This window comes from Euprymna scolopes, chromosome 36 (assembly GCF_053919585.1).
Source record: "Euprymna scolopes isolate OS-2025 chromosome 36, ASM5391958v1, whole genome shotgun sequence".
Lineage (NCBI taxonomy): Eukaryota > Metazoa > Mollusca > Cephalopoda > Sepiida > Sepiolidae > Euprymna > Euprymna scolopes.
This window is the reverse complement of record NC_136517.1, coordinates 71,937,017-71,959,148: the sequence shown is the minus strand read 5'-3', so window position 1 is coordinate 71,959,148 and position 22,132 is coordinate 71,937,017. Positions and strand designations below refer to the sequence as shown.

General features: G+C 38.9%; 1 protein-coding gene across 1 annotated transcript in view; it reads right to left on the bottom strand.

The window, feature by feature from the left end:
- Positions 1 to 22,132, bottom strand: part of LOC145260584 (uncharacterized) — a 222,910-nt gene that overhangs the window by 42,257 nt on the left and 158,521 nt on the right. The window contains exons 8-9 of the mRNA XM_080118861.1: positions 13,828 to 13,913; positions 2,872 to 3,066 (exon numbers count right to left, since the gene is read on the bottom strand). Coding sequence (XP_079974987.1) covers positions 2,872 to 3,066; positions 13,828 to 13,913 — 281 coding nt within the window. The remainder of the gene's footprint in view (positions 1 to 2,871; positions 3,067 to 13,827; positions 13,914 to 22,132) is intronic.

Genomic DNA, 22,132 nt, shown 5'->3' with positions numbered 1-22,132 from the left:
GGAACCAAATAAAAAGGAAGTCATTGAGCTTGGTCTTTTTTCTAAATTTACAAAATTTATATAAAAAAGTTCTTTCTTATTAAAAAAAACTTTATTTATGGGAAAGATTTCTTAACCCATTACGATTGATATATACAAACCGAGTACGTTTCAACGTTTTAACACACACACACACACACACACACACACACACACACACACACACACACACACACACACACACACATATATATAGACAAATTTATTTGGTCGCTAATATTTCGGAAAGATGGTCGGTCAAGACCATAAGTCACCGTCAGGCAACTTAATAAAGTTTGTCTTCCACTGAATGGGTCCTGTTCTTAAAATGGTTTGCCTGTAGGTATTAAAATTAGCAGTTAAAGTAATTGTTAATATTTATTTTTTTAAATACTACCATTATATATATATATATATATATATATATATATATATATATATATATATATATATATATATATATATATGAAACGAATACACACACACACACGTCTTTATGTGTGCGCGTATATATGTGTATATTGTGCGTTGTTTGGAAAATAATAACTAAATTTCACTTTTAGAAACCGATCAAAAATGCTTTCTGATAAAGGAAAAAATGAAAGTAAAAAAATATCTCCGGAGAAACGCTGGCTGGGTGCGGTCAATGTCTTATGAATCTTTTTTCGCTACCAGCTATTTGAACATTTCACAGTTTCTGAAGAGTTGAAATTGGTCGCCTTTGCAAATATTGGGAAGATCTTAAGAACATGTTGTGGCGTCCTTTGTCACATGGTGCTCTGGGCGACCGAAGTACAAACTTTGGCTTAACTGGATAGTAAGCAAAGGTTGGGTTTATCCTAGAATAGTGTCAAAATGAATGATGGCCAAACAAATGAACTAATAATGTTTAAATATCACTCGAGGTCAGTGATGAGAGCGACAACAAAGTTCAACCCAAAATAAAACCTCACTTTCCCACTTCTTCCTTTGAGCTCAATCAAACATTTGACCTGCCGTCACTAGAATTATTGTTTTTCATAACATTTTCTAGAACAAACTCATATTTGATAGATTTGTACTAACATGAGCGGGGAAGGAGTGTGCGTCGTTAGTTTAAATTACAACTTGTGATCACTTAATCGCTTATAATAAATTTCGTGTTAGGATCAAGCAGACCCCAAATGGTTGACATGTCTTAAAACGTATTTTAATTTTATCATTTTATTCTAGCTAGGATTAGATCACCCGACCGAATGCCTAACATTCACCCGCTATCTCATACAATCCCACCGAGAGGTCTTTAAAGATTATAACCGTCCCTTTAAGTGCAATTGTTTGTTCTTGTATTTGGTTCACTGGGTATATTTGCCATGTAGATTTTGAATTTTTTTTTTTTTTGCATTAGTTCTGTTGTTAATAACTGGAATGATAGAGACATGTTTGTGCCCGTCTGAGCGTATTCCAACTTCACGGCTATAATATATATACACACACACACACACACACACACACACACACACACACACACACACACACACACACACATATATATATATACCCATATATATATATATATATATATATATATACACACACACTCATATATATATACACACACACATATATATACACACACATATATACATACACACACACACACACACACACACACACACACACACACACACACACACACACACACACATATATATATGTATATGTATATGTAGTCATCGACATACAGTCCTGTTTCGTTGTATCACAACTCATCAGTGCCGCTAGACTAGCACCTCTCCCAAGCTAAGGATCGAACCTAGGACCGTCGTGTTGACAGTCGACAGTCTACCCCTCGACCACGGAAACGACGCCCGCAAATAACCTGTCCGAATGTCTATTTAAACAAACATCCGTCCGCCACTTGTAAAGTGCTCAAACCGCCTGTTTGTAAACAAACATATATATTTTTAAAATTTATTAGCATGAAATTTGACGTGAATGACGACATACTTATACAGATTGTTCTTATATGCTTTCTTATTCACAAAAATTTCTTTTGTTTACTTCATGATTTATTGTGCGTTCTATGAGTTTTTACTAGTTTTTTTAATTAATTTTAAGGAGACTTTATGAGTTGCTTGTCTAGAATTCCTCCTCTATTAAATAAAGAAAAATATGTATGGTATGCGTACTCGTTACGAAACAAAAATATCATATTCGAAAAGTAACATAAATTGATGAAGTAGTTTAATTTTTATAAAGAAACTCATTTTAAGCGATTAATGGGAATTCATAGGCATTACAAAAATCTGGAAAAATTGGACTTATTTTTGAGTTATCTCTTTTGTTTCTTGAAATTATGTTTAAGATGAAAACGCGAGACAACCGCCCACTTCTTGCTCATAGAATTTGATTTTGTTATCTCCATATATAGAAACGATTATTACCGTCTAGGAAAAGACAGTATAGGAAAAGAAACACTGGAGCCACACATTAATTCAAAATGGCCGCAGTACCTGCTCTTTTCAGACTATTATATATCGATTTTATTCAATATACTAAATTCTTACAATAAGTCCGAAAAGAAACACCATCCCAAACGTGGCTAGAGCTGATGGCACCTAAGTCATAAAAAAATAAACTTTTGAAAGTATTACTATATATTAGGTTTACTAAAGAATTGGCTCTGTAATAATAAATACAAATTCTGCATGAATTAAAATTTATTTAAGCGTATTTTACGACCCGAAAGACCGGGCGCCCCTGCTAATAAATTCCTACTATTAGCAGAATTCGTAAATTTTATTACAAAAGAACTGACATCTCTTTCCATTGTGCTACGTAATAGAATTTATATCGTCTTCCTTTGCTTACCCGAAGTATCTGAAGAGTTTCATTTACTAAAAGTGCCTTGGCAATTTGGGAGATGCAGCCTTCTGAAATGCGGTTTCCAGTCAGATCTAGTTCAAGAAGAACGCTATTGTGCAACAAGACATCCGCTATTGCTTGTCCGCCTTCCTCTCCGAAGCCATTATAAGCCAACCGACACACTTTCAACCGAACGTTATCCTAAAAAAACAAAAAACAAGACACCAGTCAAAAATCAGTTCAAAATATAAATTATAGTATAAACAGTTTAATGATAATTAATTAAAATGCAATCACAAGGTCAAAATCCATTACTTTTTATACTTATTTTGACATTACGCAAAAGATCGGTAAAAGAGAAACAGTCTACTTAATGACAGCTTCCGGTTTTGAATTCGGAAATAGACAGGTGGTGTCTATCAGAAAACAGTCCCTTAGAGTTAAGTGGCCTTTTAAAATTAAACTAGTTTGATTTATTAAGATAAGTGGCATTCTAAGATTAGCAATTTTACCAATTGTTTTAATACTGCTTAAAAGAACACATACACACACACACATAATGTAGGCATCAATATAATTATAAAACTCAGATCAGCTTGCTTGGGCGTTTTAACCGTTCATCCGGTTTGTGACTTCCGATTTCAAAAAATCCGTCTGCTTACCTATTTCATGGCCACCCTGTTTAAGTCCGATATTAAAAGCCACTGCTGTTATTCAAAGCATACAATATTTTTTTGTTTTAACTTATTTTAACGTGTTTTCTTTACAAATAAATATAATTAACCCTGATTAGTTAACAAAAACAATCTATCTATCTATCTAATAATTATAAAACTCAGATCAGCATGTTTGCTTGCTTTGGCGTTTAAACCATTCATCCGGTTTGTGACTTAGGCTTAAAAAAATCGTCTGCTTACCTATTTCATGGCCACCCTAACAACTCTAATAAAATCCACTGCTGCTATTCAAAACATGTACAAGGTCAACAATATTTTTTGTTTTAACTTATTTTAACGTGTTTTCCTTTCAAATATATGTAATTTAACCCCGTTTAGTTAAAAAAAACTGATGTAAATCTCTATCTCTCTCTAGCGATTATATATATATATATATATATATATATATATATATATATATATATATATATATATATATATATATATATATATATATATAGCCTTTGAGATTTGAAAAAAAATCACTCGACCGTCGGTCGAGTGTGAGGGAAAATTTACTCGCCCCAAATATTTTTATTCGTCCGACTTTATGTCTTTGTTTCAGTCAATAATAGTCAATAATTTTACAACAATTCAAGAAATTACCGTGTGTATATTCTAACAAGAAAATATTTGTTTAACTCTTGTAAATCAACTATTTTATTACTACAAACATTTCAGTAAATATTCAACAAAACGTTAAAATACAACACCAGTTTCTTTATATAGCATCATTCATATTATTGTTCCATAGAAATAAGAATCATTTATCCGGATGCTTGACGGAACGATGTGTTTTTTTCCTCTTTCAAATGTTCGTCTTTATTTTTGTAAGCATGAAGTGTATGTAGTTGTAGCGTCAAAGAATTTTTTTCCAAATGAATTTCAAAATAAGAAAGCTAAATGAAGGCGACATTTTGACTACACGCCGAATGTGTAAATTTGACCTCTTGCTGACCTTTAGCGCGACCACTCTTTTTTCAATACGATGTTCCAACGGTCTCACAGCTAGAGATGAAAGAATTCACAAATGATGAGACATAGGGCATTCTAAGTCACCGCATATTTGAGGGTCGTAAAATAAATGAGTTTTTCCCGTTTCTTTGTTTAAAGAAATTTTATCGACTGGTGGGCGAATGATTTACAACTTTTAGTCGCCCCAAGAAATTTTCAATTGACTGTGGCGACCGGTCGTGTAAAGTCTCAAAGGCTGTATATATATATATATATATATATATATATATATATATATATATTTTTATAAAGTAATAGGGTTCGTGTGTTTCTGTCTGTGTGTACAGCTCTCCATCATCAACGAAATATAAAGGAGGTAAGAGGGTAGATCTCTCCTGGTAGAGAAACATTAGAACCCATTTTAGGATGTTTCTGTTATAGGAGACATAAGAATCTATGCCTAATTTCTTTATATATTAGTCTACAAACCACCCCCATATCGAATGACTTATGCTCATTTGCATATCACATTATATTAAATCTCTTTAACTAATTACCTCGACCTTATTACATATTGCAAATATTCTAATCATTTCAACTGTACTATTTACAAAATCTATTTAACATTTAATTATTTAATATATTTTCATTTAATTTTATATTCGATTTATTTCACTTTACGTATATTATCAAAACAATTCATTGGCGAGGAAAGCTTTATGTTTTGGGATTGTATTGAAAATGTAATGGAAATTTCAATTTCGTTCCGTTTTAATCTTTTATATTTTACTTGCCAATATAATTGAAAGAATACAATTCAACTATCGTAATTTTATATAAATAAACAAAAACAAATATTTTAAAATAAAACTTTATTAAAAAAGAAATAATTTTATTTTTAAATGAAAAAAATCAATTTAGTAAAATAATTGTATTAAACACCCCCAGCCTTGTCAGCAAACCTGTAAACCTATAAAAGTTAACATTTCGAATGTAAACAGTGATTTTTCGATTTTGTTAGCGCTTGCCGCAATTAAAGACAATTAAAACGGAACTAACTTTATTTCCATTCTATTTTTTAAACAACCCCCAAAACATAACGCTCTCTTCCAGTTATAGCCAATTTTTTTTTAATTAAATAAAACAGGTCAAAATAAACAGATAAGCGCATTTTCTTTTACATTTTTCTTACAACCATTGTCATTTAACCAACTGCAGGATACCGTTACTTTTGTGGGGTTGTTTTGAAAATGGCACGGAGATTATAATTTCGTTCCAATTTAATCTTTCTGGTCGAGCCTATTTCGAAAGCCTGTCTTATCATAGATTTGAACTACAAATAATTTATTACATTTTGATTATTACTATCTTAAGACTTAAAGCTTATATTTATTTCATTTTTCTATTTATATATTGAATTAGTTATTTCCAGTCTTATTTAAACTTAGTGCTTTCTTTAAACCGGATGAACCTTTTATAAAAATATGAGTTTAACGTAAAGAACACGAACAAGGTTTTATTCAACTGAATTTCTTCCAGTTTACTAACAAAATATATAAATTTAAAAGAGATATAAATAATAAAATAAAAAGGTTATGTAATTTAAAAGAAATACACGTACTCACAAAAGCAGAACTTTTTTTACACATTTTTTTCTTTAAAACCATAACAATGAGACTAACAATTACCTAGATCTTAGTAATTATTTGTTTTAATAGAACTGTTTTAATTGTACTGTTTACTTAGTTAACCTAAGTTGGTATTACATTTATTTTACATTTACTTTTTTTTTTAATTATTACTTTTAGACTGTGACGTTTACACCCGGAAATAATGAGTCACACGTAGGTCGCTTTTATTCATTCCTTTTGGTCAAGATCAAAGTGTAGTATCTGTTCTTCAGATGCTGCACTTCATTTTCTTGTTCTCTTTCGGTGGAGGAGAAATCCTTCACGACTGAGACAATTTTTATTTTTGTACCTTTTCTTCACGTTAAAAAACGACCCTGGTGTCTAACTCTGTCCCGTGGGGAGGCATAGTAAATAGGTACAATATAATTGTTTATAATTGTACTATTCAGAAATATTATTTATAGTTTGTCCATTTCAGTTAGTATACATTTCCTTTACGCTTAATTAATTTACAATCATTAATATCGTTAAACAATTCCGTTTAAAACCGAAATTATGCCACCCAAACGAAGTAGAAACGAAAGTGAGGAAGAAAGAATGGAAAGATTGGAAGCTAATAGACTAAGAGTTGCTGCAATTCGCTCCAATGAAAACAATTCAGATAGAGAAAGACGCCTAGAACTTAACAGGATACGTCAAAAAGAAAGGAGAGCAAGAAGACTGTCAGATTTGGAAAGAGAAACCCAACGTGAAGCTGACAGAACTAGACATGCTGTAAGGCGGTTAAATTCATCACAAGATGAAATTCAAGAAAGGCAAAGATATGCACTGGAAAGAGAAGCAATATTACGATCGAATGAATTATATGAGGTAAGTAGACGTACACAAGGTCAGTTGAGAGTGGCTCAACGACATCAGAATGAATCGGAAACCCAACGAAGCTTTCGCCTATACCAAGGGCAACAACGAGAGGCTGCATGGAGAGAGAGTATGACTTTGCCCCAGCAATTGACAGAAAACGAGGCAGCTAGACAACGAATGACTGCTTTGAGACACCATGAAATAGAACACTGCAATAGAAAAGGATTGCTCTACAACAAAAATGACTCTCTCACTACAGCTGATATAGGAAAAATGGACAAAATATGTCAACATTGCTCAGCTGTAAAATTTAAAGGAGAAACCCCTGGTTGTTGTTGTTCTTCTGGCAAAGTTGTGCTTGATAGCTTTCCACCACTGCCTCAGTTGCTTCAAGATTTGCTCTCCGGCAATGGTCTCATCTCTAAAGATTTTCTGCAAAATCTACGCAGTTATAACAATTGTTTTGCAATGACATCATTTGGTCACAAAATTGCGGCAGTACATGGGTGGAATCCTTCTTTTAGAATTCGAGGCCAGGTTTGCCACCAGATTGGGAGTCTTTTACCACCTGAAGATGAAACAGCAAAGTTTATTCAAGTCTACTTCTTGGATAGTCTGGAAGAGGAACTACATAATCGGGGACGTGACAGTAGACTCAATAGAGACATTCTCCAAAGTCTGACTGAATTTTTACATGAGAACAACAGCTTCATTTGTCAGCTGAAAACAACAAAGGAGAGGATTGAAGAAGAACACTTGGTAGAACATAAAGTTGTCATAAGGGAAGACCGAAGGCCGCAAGAAGAGCATCCACTGCGATTCAATGCTCCAACAACAACGTATGAGATTGGAATATTAATGGAGAATGAACCAACAGCTAACCGGGATATTGTCTTGCGTTTTAGAAATGATACATTAAAATGGATCTCCGAACTACATCCCCTCTACGATACTTTAATGTACCCGTTAATGTACCCCTATGGTTCTCCATCTTACAACATCTACATGAAGGCATCCAATGGGCGAAAAGTTACCCAACAGCAATTTTATTCGTACCATTTAATGACTCGGCCTGGAAACTATTTTCTCTGGTACCGAAGGCTATTTCAACAATGGCTGGTGGATGTGTACTGCAAGATTGAAACAGAACGTTTACAGTTCCTGAGGCGTGAGCAACAGACCCTGAGAGCTGACAATTATAGCAACTTGAGAGATTCAATTCTTAGGGAGGATGGGAATCCAGAACAGTTTGGTCAACGAGTTGTACTTCCGGCAACTTATACAGGAGGCCCTCGATACATGTTTGAGCGTCAAAGTGATGCCATGGCATATGTTCGGCGAATGGGCCGAGCCGACCTCTTCATCACGTTCACAACAAATCCAAAGTGGACAGAAATTACAGAAAATTGTCTTCAAGGGCAAGACCCTCAGGATCGTCCAGATATTGTTGCCAGGGTTTTCAGGCAGAAGCTAAAAAAGTTACTTGAATTTATTAAAAAGGGAGGATTTGGCAGGTTGAGGGCTTTCCTGTACAGTATTGAATATCAAAAAAGAGGACTGCCGCATGCACACATCCTCACCTGGCAGGCCCCAGAGGACAAACTTCTACCAGAAAAAATGGATCTCTGCATATCTGCAGAGATCCCTGACAAAGAGGAAGATCCTGATCTTCATGCTAAAGTGATGGCACATATGGTGCATAGACCTTGTGGACCATTTAATCCAAATTGTCCATGTATGATTGACAACAAATGTTCCAAAAAATACCCAAAAGAATTTCTTCAGTGTACCGAGCAAGGCCAAGACTCTTACCCCAAGTACAGGCGAAGAAAACCAGAAGATGGAGGCCAGACTGGTACAATTAGGATGAAGAGAAATGGTCGGTATGTTAATCAAGAAATAACAAACCAGTGGATTGTTCCGTACAACAAGGTCCTCCTTCAGCAGTTCAATGCTCACATTAACGTAGAAATTTGCAGCTCGATCCAAAGCATCAAATATGTCCTCAAATACGTGAATAAAGGATGTGATCAAGCAGTGTTTGAACTACAAAGAACTGATGGAGCAGCTAACCAACAAGGCCAAGTACAAAGTCACATTGTGGATGAGATCCAGCAGTTCCAGAATGCAAGGTATGTCGGCAGTTCAGAGGCGGCCTGGAGGATATTGGAACATCCCATCCATGAACATTTCCCCCCAATTGTACAACTTTCTGTTCATCTTGAAAATGGGCAGCGTGTCATGTTCTCAGCTGATACTGCTCTGGAACGAGCCCAAGGTCCACCGCCTGCCACAACTTTGACAGCATTTTTTCAACTCTGCCATGAGGATGACTTTGCAAGGGGTCTCAAATACGTAGAAGTCCCTGAGCTTTACACTTGGAACAAATCGACAAAGAAATGGATGAGAAGAATGCGTGGGGTACAAGTTGAAGGTACTGAAAATGATGATGTATGGAAGGCACCATGCATTGGGAGAATCTACACGATTAGTCCAAAAGCAGGGGAGTGTTATTTCTTACGCCTGTTGCTCAATGAGGTTGCTGGTCCAACTTCATTTCAAAATTTGCGAGCATACAATGGTCAGGTGTTTGAAACATACAGAGCAGCGTGCCTTGCTCGAGGCCTTCTAGAAAATGACCATCACTTGCATCAAGCAGTAGGAGAGGCAAGTGCCACTCAATCACCTTCAAATTTGCGAAGCCTACTTGTGATAATTTTAACAGCCTGTGAGCCAAGAAATCCTCTTGAGATCTGGATGGCTTTTCGTGATGTAATATCTGAAGACATTCTTCACAGATACAGGCAAGAAGTTAACAATCCAGAAGCAGATTTTAATGAGGACATCTACAATAAAACTCTTTGTCTAATTGAAGAAAAAGTTCTCCTTATGTGCGGTCAACCATTGGCAAGCTATGGATTACCTGTACCAACGCAAGGGAGAGATGAAAGACTCGCGAGAGAGTATCAACGTGAAGTTACTTATAATCTTGAAGAACTTTCCCTACAAGCAGAAAATATGCAAGAAAAACTGACCGATTCTCAAAGAGAAGTTTACAATTCATTCATGGCAATGTTGGAAGCACAAGGTGAAATGAACAAAAACATGATGTTTCTTGATGCTCCAGGTGGTACGGGCAAGACTTTTGTAATCAATTTGATCCTTGCAAAGATTAGATCCATGAGAAAGATTGTGCTTGCAACAGCATCCAGTGGCATTGCTGCTACTCTACTACAAGGTGGCCGCACTCTTCACAGCACTTTTAAAGTACCCTTGGATACTCATCGAATGGATCAGCCAGTTTGCAAAATTACTGGTAACTCAGCCTTGGCAAATGTAATTAGAGACACCTCTGCAATCATTGTAGACGAAGCCCCAATGACGCACAAGAGTGCTTATGAAGCAATTGACCGAACACTGCAAGACATCACAGGAAACAAGAATCCCATGGGTGGCATTCCAACCTTATTTTGCGGTGATTTCCGTCAAATCCTCCCAGTGGTTAAAAATGGCACAAGGGCTAACATTGTCAATGCAAGTTTGAAACAATCCTATCTCTGGAGGCACGTTATAGTGAAGAGACTGACTACTAATATGAGAGCCTATATCTCTGATAACACAGCTGCAGCAGACTTCTCAAAATTGCTTCTCCAAATCGGTAATGGTCAGTTTCCTATCACTTCTTCACCTGACACAATTAAGATTCCAACTGCGCTTGGTAAATGTGTCGGTAATCAGAAGCAACTGAAAGACAAAGTGTACCCAGACCTGCAAAACAATGGAAAATCACCGGATTGGCTTGCTGAGAGGGCTATTATTTCGCCATTAAACAGCAATGTGAATCATTTGAACAATTCAATAATGGATGAATTTCCAGGAGACACAAAGCAATACAAGTCAGTTGATTCGGCTACTAATGAATATGAAGCTGTTCACTACCCTGTGGAGTTTTTAAACTCTTTGGAGATATCTGGAATGCCTCCACACATTTTAAATCTCAAAATTGGATCGCCAATCATGATTCTTCGATCCTTGGAACTGCCAAAAACAACAAACGGAACCAGATGTGTTATCACCAGATTGCACACCAATGTACTTGAGGCCACCATTTCCTGTGGTCCCTACAAAGGCGAAACCGTTCTACTGCCAAGGATCCCCTTAGTTCCATCGGACTCAGAACTTCCATTTAAATTCCGGAGACTCCAATTTCCTGTGAAGGTGTGTTTTGCAATGAGCATAAACAAAAGTCAAGGTCAGACATTTAACACCATTGGCGTAGACTTGACATCAGACTGCTTCAGTCACGGTATGTTCTACGTCTCCATCAGCCGGACAGGAAGTTCAGAAAAACTCTACATTCTGGCTCCAAATCAAAGCAGCAGAAATGTAGTTTACCCTGAGGCTCTTCAGTGAAAAATGGATATGAGGAAAAACTGACATGATCTGATTGTGGTAAGTTTTTAGTATTGAATGTGCAAGATAAAATTTAAGCAAGAGTTGAAAATTACTTCAATGAAAAATTTACTATGTAACATCAAGTAACCTTCCTTTTTGATGAAAATGTTTTGTGAAGTTCCTGATTGAATTTCAGTCACTACAAGAGGTAGTTAAAATGTTAATCACCTTATGCAATCGTTGCTCTTACAACATCAACTTACTGGAAAGGTGCTCACAGATTTTGGTACCCGAGTGCGCAACAAAGCTCCGTGCGAAGCACGGGTATCTTTGCTAGTATATATATATATATATATATATATATATATATATATATATATATATATATATATATATATATATATATATAAAACTCAAACCGTCTAGCTTGCTTGGGTGTTTAAACCGTCCATACGGTTTGTGACTTCCAGTTTCAAAAAATGCGTCTGCTTACCTATTTCATAACTGCCTTGTTTAAAGTGTGATATTAAAAGCCACTGCTGCTATTCAAAGCATACACAAGGTCAACAATATTTTTTTTTTTACTTATTTTAACGTAGCTTTCTTACAAATAAATGTAATTTAACCTGATTTAAAAAAAACTTATTTAAATATAAATGTACAATATATAACTATAATCATATTTATAACAATATTTACTGCTTTTAGTAGCACACCAGTGGATTCTGGCGATTTTTTTCAGGTCTACTTAAAAAATATTTTCTCTGCAAAGAGAGGGGAGGTAGAAACTTGGTTTTCGTAGTGCTTTCGGCAGGGCCTCCTTAATTTTAATTAGTGCTTACAGTAGTGGTCTGGAGGCTTCCCGAGTATTATTTTTTTTCACTCATCACTTAAAAGAAATGTTTTCTCAAAACAATAAAAGACAATATAATCTCAAAATTATTTTTTATTTTAAACTTTTTCATCTTATCTTTTAAAGGCCAACGGGCAGACTAAATAAAAAATAATGACGGGGTGGGGGAGTAGACCGAAATTTTTTCAGAGTGAAATGTGGCAAAAAAAAAAAAAAATACTAACATTGGCGGCGAGGGGCATGGAGTGCTGAAGGAGCCAACGTCAAATCGGGGCCGTAAATCGATTCTGAAAATAGACGATCGATTTACTAGAACGTTGTATGCGAAATTGAAACCCCTTCCAAAATTTGAAATATTGATCTTTTTCAATTTTTTATAATCTAGTAGCTTAGTGTCCAATAATCCGCAGAAATAGTTGAAAAAAGACGAAAAGGAAAGGTAAGGGGTGCCGATTGTCTAGGTGCACCTACATATTAAAAAAAAATACTTTCTTTACACAAATTGTGCGTGATTAAAACTAGAATTTGATTTTTTAAAAAATGCGTTTTTCATGTGCTAAATTATTTATTTATTTTTTTATTTGTATTTTTCATTTAACATTTTAGCGTGGGGATCACCTGCTTATATAAATTTAACATAAAATGATTACTTACTTTTGGCAACGTATAAAGACATGTAATCGTTAGCATTTTTTTTTTCAAGTATGGAGGCGAGGATGGGGGCAGAAAAGGGAAATGGGGTGGGGGTGGGGTCATAAGTTCCAAACATTTTAAAAATACGTAGAAACGTGTGTGTGGGAGGACTTTTAATTTTTTTTAAAGATTTGCTTTAAAATGGTCTCATCGTTAGTTTTTAACACACACACACACACACACACACACACACACGCGCGCACACACACACACACACACAACTAGGATGAACCTGTACAACGCATACTCTCTCCTTTTTCGCTTTTTTTTTCAATTTTTTTCTTTTCTTTTTTTTTCAAAGGATTTTTCATTTAATCAAACAGAAATGATGTTAAGATTTTTATTATCCAGTGTATTTCGTATTGTTTTTACTGGTCACCATGTTTGTTTTTGCACGTGCGTGCATTCAATTTTTGTACGAACGCGAAATTGTGCATTGTTTTCACTGGTTGCCATGTTTGTTTTCACGCGCACGCGCATTCAATTTTTTGCGCGTTTATACATTAATTCTGTATACTCACTATTCCATAGCTAGCTATAACAACTACTGAACCAACGGGTCACGGGTAGTATAGTAATTTATAGATATGCTAATAGTTTGATCGCCGATTCTTCTTTTCATTGGAATAAGGTTGATTCTGAGCCAAGAAGGAGGACTTCAGAAAGAGGGTATTCTCATGTTAGTAGGAAAGGAGATTTTGTATAGTTTGATCTCTTCCTGAGATGTATGCGGTTCGACAGGTCCATGAAAGCTTCTCATTAACTACAATTGCTGAATATGACTAAATTGCAACCAAGCACAAGATCACACACATTAGCTTGGAAGTACACAAAAAAGATTACATTGTCTTTTACGAACCTTAAGTCCTTTTGCAATAGCAACGCCGCCTTTAAGGCGAATGTAGTTCCAAGAAAGGTCGAGAATTTGCAGAGAGTCGTTGGCAGCTGAAAGAATAGATAATCTGTATAAAATTAGTTGATACAAAATTGTGTATGTGAAAATAAGAAGACTCCCGGGCAACGCCGGGTAGATATTACTAGAAATATACCCTATTTATTTGCCTCTCCACGAGAGCAAATTTTACATAAAAAACATGAACGTAAAAAACATGAACGTAAAAAACATGAACGTAAAAAACATGAACGTAAAAAACTAAACAAAGAACAAAAGAACAGAAACGAAACCGACTTTACTATCTCTGTCATAGCAAATATGTAAACATGCTTCACTGTGACACTCCAAAACTACAGCCTACCAAAAGGTCAGACAGTTTGCTATCAGCCAGGCGATCTCAGGATCCTATCAGCTGACACAGCTTGGATGAATTTCTTCATCTGCTTTATCCAGAACGAAACCCCGAGTAACTTAAAAAACCTTGACACCTCAAAAGCATGTGGACCCGATCTTATCCCAGCTGTGCTATTAAAAAAGTGCTCAGCCGAAGTAGCTCCAGTTCTCTCCAAACTCTACAACAAATGTCTAAATGACACTTGCTTTCCGGGCTGTTGGAAAACTGCTTCTGTTGTACCAGTATTCAAGAATTCTGGCGAAAGGACAGACCCATCAAATTATCGCCCCATTAGCCTCCTCCCACTTTTTGCCAAAATATTTGAGACCATAATTAACCATGCTCTAGTCCATCATCTTACAGATGCTAAACTACTGACTGACAAACAATATGGATTTAGACAAGCCCGTTCCACAGCAGATATCCTCTGTGATCTCTGAACGTATATACCATTCACTGGACAAAGCGGGGGAAGGCAGAGCGGTAGCTCTAGATATATCTAAGGCTTTTGACAGGGTATGGCATGAGGGTCTCCTCAGTAAAATCAGATCATACGGTATCACTGGTAGAATACTTAACATAATTAAATCCTTCTTAGATAAGAGAAAAATCCAGGTAGTCCTCGACGGTCGCACATCTAAACAATATGATATAAATGCGGGAGTGCCCCAGGGTTCTATCCTTGGACCTCTATTGTTCCTGATATTCATAAATGACTTCCCTGACAACATTGCCTTTGAGATGGGTATATATGCTGATGACACTACACTCTATGGCAGGCACGACAGGAAGACGAATGAACACATTTCTAAAGAAATGGCAGAAACACTAGAGGAAGACCTCCAATCTGTAGTGGAATGGGGACAAAAGTGGTTGGTCGCGTTCAATGCTGCCAAGATTAAACTAGTTTCATTCAATAATTACAAGAAACCCTCTCTACCACCCATAGCAATGGCCAACGACTCTTTATCTGAGAGTCCATCTTTCAAACTCCTTGGCCTAACGTTCACAGGAAACATGAGTTGGAACAATTACATTGAAGGCATTGCCAGGGCCGCTGCAAGAAAGGTAGGCTCTCTCTACCGTGCTAGAAAACTACTAACACCCGAAAGTATCCTGTACCTCTATAAGGCCACCATTCGCCCATGTATGGAGTATTGCTGCCACATCTGGGCTGGTGCATCTGCTACTAGTCTCTCGCTCCTTGACAAGGTTCAAAAGAGAGTCGCAAACCTGATAGGCCCTGAACTGGCATCTAAGCTTCAGCCTCTGTCCCATCGACGAAATGTTGCATCCCTCTGCCTTTTCTACAAGTATTTTAGTGGTGAATGCTCTGACGAACTGCAATCACTTATGCCCCCACGACGCGAGCACCCTCGACAAACCCGACAGGCTACTAGATCCCACCCCCACACTGTAGAGATCCCTAGATGTAAAAGATCTTTTTACTCCAATAGTTTCTTCCCCAGAACCGCAAGACTCTGGAATTCCATTCCAGGTCCCTGCTTCCCCAACAGTACTGACGTGCAGAAGTTCAAGTGTAACGTGAACCGACACCTTGCTGCCCAAATCCCTACATAGTACCCCAGTAGTTGTTTCCCCTGATAGTAGCCCCCTACACCAAAGTGGAAATTTGCCTTGTTTGGGGTGAAAATGTAATGAAAAAAAAAAAAAAAAAAAAAAAAAGATTCCAGGCTGGGCAGGATACAACTCACTGCTATCTGAAAGCCTTCCCTTGACACAAGTTGGAGCCTTGCCACTACTCCCAGATGTGGCACACGAGTGGTCAACTCTGCTAACTGTGATTATACAAACAAATCAGCTGAGGAAGTTGGCAGTTGGGGAAAATCACCCCACAGTCATTACATTTGACATGGCTCTATATCAGAAGGTGGTGCAGCTCCTAGATGCCAGATCTGACTTGAAACAAATGGTTGTTCCCAGACTGGGTGCGCTGCACGTCATCATGGCTTGGTGCCTTCATGGAGAACTCATGCCTGGGTAGAAGCGGGTGTGTATGGCCCTTCCACGACAAGACAAATCCTGAAATGCACACACTACAAGCGAGCTCTCCATGCCCATATCTACTCATACATAGCACTCTATGAAATGGCTCTGGAGAAGTTCTTCAAGAACAACTCATAACTGTGTGCCTGATGGCAACAGAAGAAGTAGAACCTGCCTGCTCTGAGTGTAAAGACACAAAGGCTGATTCAGTGAAGCAAGCAAACAGCACCCTCCTGGAAGCCTTGACCACTGCAAAATGGAAGGAAAAGAAATCCCAGAATGCGATGTTCAAGGCCATTGATTGTGTGGAAGCAATGCTGTTCTTTGTAGCAGCAACTCGGAATGCTAACCTGGAACTTCATCTGCAAATTGGAGAAGCAGTGAGCAAGCTGCTCTTTGCCATGGACCGCATCAAGTATAAGCGACTTTCGGCAGGATACATCACAGATATGCATGACTTGAAAACCAATCATTCTCAGACATGGGAGGAACTACGGGCAAGCAATATATCGGTCACGAAAAGTATAACTCTCTTTGTGTCTGTTGGGAAAGACCATGCATGTGAACACCTGAACAAGCTGATGAAGACTAGCTGTGGGATCATAGGCATCTCCAACAATACCAATGCCAGGCAGATTTTTCCTGGTCACACCAGAACTTTCACGTCTTTTAAGAGTCAGTTTGACATGGAAACTGCTAGAATCACAGAGTATCATGAGCGTTGACCAAGTACAGTCAAGAGGGTACATGGTACAGTCGACAAGCTCAAAGAAGCTATACTCAACAATGGAAACCCTTTTACCACTAAAGGGAACAAGCTGTATAATGTGATCACTAATGCCTACATCTCAGATGAGTATGCACTTCAGATCTTGAATGTTGATAGCACTGGACAGAAGTTGTATAAGAATTATATGTCAGAGTGGAGCAATGCAGATGTCAGCCTCTGGGCCTCTGTGAAGAAAGACTTTCTGGGAACAAGAAAATTACAGAGACAATACTGTGGATCTAAAGGAGACCAAGGACTTGTTTGCAAGGCTAATGGTACTTGCCAGGTCAAGCCGAGACATCAACCAGAAAAGGGCCATAGGAAACCATGAATTCACTCTGACAATAAGGACACTGTTTGTTCCTAATAGAACAATTCTGCCATTCCACAACAAGTCTAAGTTAATCCATCTACTTGAGAAGCTGACAAAAGAAGACATGCCCCATGAAGACCAGTCACCTCAAGCTGGAAGTTCTACCCACAAAAATGCAACAGATACATGATTTATGGAGCCTACATCTACAGATCAGTCAAGTCGGAAGATAGCACTGGTGGAGTGCATGGTGATTGTGCAGAGGCTGAGCAGGGAACGAACGACTGTAGTGACAATCAAGTATCTGAGTGGCTGCTTCAATGACAGACTGATGCAACTAACATGAGAGTATGATAAAATAATAACCAGAGATAAACGAAGACAAGAAAAAGCTTCTATTATCAAGTCAGAGATGACATTAACATCAAACAAATCCCAATGAGCAAGTGCCTCTCCCATGACAAGATGAAGACTTATTTGACTGACTATCTTGCTACCAAAACTCTAGAGTACAACAGAGAATCATCAAAGCTGATTATTACATCTGCTTCTAAGAGCAACAAAGACCTGGTCTTTGAAGTAAATAACTACGAGGAAGCAGACACACTGCTGATACTGTGCTGGCTTCACAACGAAACCTACCTGATGCACAATTTGTATTTTTCTCCACAGATACGGACGTTTTAGATTTAGTCACAGCAAACTATGGCATATTAACGAAAAACACATCCATTTCTATGGCCTCTGGTTTAATGCAAATTGAATCACAGTGGCAAGCTCTATGTAAAGAAAGAACAAATTCTTTGTCAGCTTTCCATGTGTTTACTGAGGCTGATAACACAAAGCAACCTGGCTTCAAAGCAAAAGCAGATGAAGATGTTGTCAATGCTTATGGATGAAGCAGAAGTGACAAAAGGAATGTTGTCAACACTGGAGTCCTTCATATGTGCATCTTACTCACCCAAAGGTATCAACATCAAGACAATCCCTGAACTGCGATGGCATCTGTTCTGCAAGCATAGGGAAGAAAGTGACAGGCTCCCTCCAACACCTGGAGCTCTGAAGCAGCACATTTTGAGAGTCCATGTCCAAGCAAAGGTATGGGCACAAGTATCCCTTGCTCTGAAGATTCCAGAGCTTGATTCCCTGAAAAACGGGTACTTCAAGCTATTGGATCACATGCTGAAACCAACGAACATAGACGTTCTCCCAGTCCCTAAGGCCATCCTTGAAATAGTTCTTCTGGCAGTTGTTCCTGCAGGGCTAAGGACTCAGCCTGTACTGACATGATGAAGATTCCCAAGCTGCGATGCACAAAAATGATGATGATGATGATGATGATGATGCATAGACCATGACCAACACCACACTCTATAATAGGTATGGCAGGAAAACAAATGAACACATATCTAAAGAAATGGCAGAAACACTAGAGGATGACCTCCAATCCGTATGTGGAATGTGTAGAAAATATGTAAGGAAAGTCCTGTAAAATTACTGCGCCCTCTGTAGATGTGTAATGTTGCAGCAACGCAAAGCAATTCAATAACCAGTACACACCGGTTCTGCACGGAATCCAACTAGCAAGGTACCTAGACAGATGCGAACAGTTACTCAGAATGGACCCAATAATCGGTTACTCAGAACGGTCCCAACAACAGTAAGATATGCTCACACCCACACGGCACGAGAAGCAACAGTAACACGATTCCCGGCCAAGTCAATCATCGCTCTCCCAACGTCTTTCCATCACCTGCTTTTATGGCCGTTGCAGGACGGCTAAATTTGCATATTGCGAGAATTCATGTGACTTTGCGAGATATCATTCTTTACAAAAGACGGCAGCCGCCATCTTGATCTTTCTTTCTCTATTCTCGGTTGGCGACGCTGAGCCGGCCCTGAGGTAAGTCTTTCCTTTTCGTCCGTCTCTCTTACGCACCCACACAACATACAAACACGCAGGCGCTTGTCTCCTGGATGCACATTACACTCCCCTCTGATCTGATGATCACATAGGGAGCATTGGTGGGGGGGTGGCTTTTTAGTGTGTGTGCTTCTGCGAAGAGGTACATTCACTGGTTCAGATTCGGGCTCTGGATCTGGTTCCACCTCATCAGATGAAGTATCACTATCAGTCTCTGGAGGGGCTCACTGAATCCGTGTATCAGCAGCTCATCACTGGACGCTTCACTGCTTTCTTCTGTAGTTGTGTGACGCGCCTCGGTGGCTGGGCAAATATCTCGCACATGTTGTGGGGTTGCATCGACCAACACAGACTGCTGGCTAATCACTCCGGATATGTGTCCTCGCTTAAACTTGTCAGTGCACCGATTTCCTGGGGGCCGCACCCACACTGGATCTCCCACTTCATATCTGTTACATGTTCCCTTGTCGGCTGGCTGCGTAGTGTTGATTCCCTTCACTCCGACTCGGTATGTGTAAATAGCATTTGCAGGTGCGGTTGAAGGAGACGTCCCGTCCTTTGGCGTAATGTAATACCAATATGTGGCTTCCATAATAGTACATCGCTTCCTCGCAGCAATTCTCTTGATGCTGAGATGGCTTCTTTCAGCAATGCCATTTCCTGACGGCACATGCGCTCAGACGAAGTAGCTTCAGTTCTCTCCAAACTCTACAACAAATGCCTAAATGAAGCTTGCTTTCCGGTCTGTTGGAAAACTGCTTCTGTTGTACCAGTATTCAAGAATTCTGGCGAAAGGACAGACCCATCAAATTATCGCCCCATTAGCCTCCTCCCACTTTTTGCCAAAATATTTGAGACCATAATTAACCATGCTCTAGTCCATCATCTTACAGATGCTAAACTACTGACTGACAAACAATATGTATTTAGACAAGCCCGTTCCACAGCAGACATCCTAACTGTGATCTCTGAACGTATATACCATTCACTGGACAACGCGGGGGAGGGCAGAGCGGTAACTCTAGATATATCTAAGGCTTTTGACAGGGTATGGCATGAGGGTCTCCTCAGTAAAATCAGATCATACGGTATCACTGGTAGAATACTTAACATAATTAAATCCTTCTTAGATAAGAGAAAAATCCAGGTTGTCCTCGACGGTCGTACATCTAAACAATATGATATAAATGCGGGGGTGCCCCAGGGTTCTATCCTTGGACCTCTATTGTTCCTGATATTCATAAATGACCTCCCCGACAACATTGCCTCTGAGATGGGTATATATGCTGATGACATTACACTCTATGGCAGGCACGACAGGAAGACGAATGAACACATTTCTAAAGAAATGGCAGAAATACTAGACGAAGACCTCCAATCTGTAGTGGAATGGGGACAAAAGTGGTTGGTCGCGTTCAATGCTGCCAAGATTAAACTAGTTTCATTCAATAATTACAAAAAACCCTCTCTACCACCCATAGCAATGGCCAACGACTCTTTATCTGAGAGTCCATCTTTCAAACTCCTTGGCCTAATGTTCACAGGAAACATGAGTTGGAACAATTACATTCAAAGCATTGCCAGGGCCGCTGCAAGAAGGGTGGGCTCTCTCTACCGTGCTAGAAAACTACTAACACCCGAAAGTATCCTGTACCTCTATAAGGCCACCATTCGCCCATGTATGGAGTATTGCTGCCACATCTGGGCTGGTGCATCTGCTACTAGTCTCTCGCTCCTTGACAAGGTTCAAAAGAGAGTCGCAAACCTGATAGGCCCTGAACTGGCATCTAAGCTTCAGCCTCTGTCCCATCGACGAAATGTTGCATCCCTCTGCCTTTTCTACAAGTATTTTAATGGTGAATGCTCTGACGAACTGCAATCACTTGTTCCCCCACGACGTGTGCACCCTCGACAAACCCGACAGGCTACTAAATCCCACCCCCACACTGTAGAGATCCCTAGATGTAAAAGATCTTTTTACTCCAATAGTTTCTTCCCCAGAACCGCTAGACTTTGGAATTCCATTCCTGGTCCCTGCTTCCCCAACAGTACTGACGTGCAGAAGTTCAAGTGTAACGTGAACCGACATCTTGCTGCCCAAATCCCTACATAGTACCCCAGTAGTTGTTGCCCCTGATAGTAGCCCCCTACACCAAAGTGGCAATTTGCCTTGTTTGGGGTGAAAATGTAATAAAAAAAAACAAAAAAACATCGCAACCGTAGTCGGACGCCCCACTCATCTAACAACTGCCGGACTTGCTGGCTACAAAACGCTGCATCATTGTCAGTCAGGAGCTCTTCCGGCGCACCTCGCTCAGAAAAAATGGATGATAGGTGGCAAACAACATTTGCCGAATCCTGTCTGGTCATCTGCCGCCACACTGCAAATCTCGTAGGCCCGCAATCAATGAGAGTTAGAAAGGGCTTGCCACTGTAATGGGTGATATCCATGGCCAGCCGCTGCCACACACCCTCAACTTCCAATCGACCCTTCTGCCATCGCTCTGGTGCCGAATCAATAGACTGGCAAGCTTCACAATTTCTGATGATCTGTCTGACATCCATCTTGGTCACTGCTGGGTATACGCGCCTCACAAAATAAAGGGTCCTCTTGATACCCGGATGTCCGCATAGACCTCGACAGTTCCAGCTCCACAGCATGTCTGGGTCTCGCCTCCTATCGTGGTGACTTTGATCTTTCTCTTAGTCCAACTTGGACACAGTCTGGCGCTCACTATAGTATGCGAACAGACTGAGTCGAGAAGTGCTGAGCAGGGTATCTTGTTTACGTAGACGGTCATCACTGGTTGCGCCTTGTTCAAATTTTGCTCGGGGAGCAGGGCGGCGCTGACGTCCTCTCCC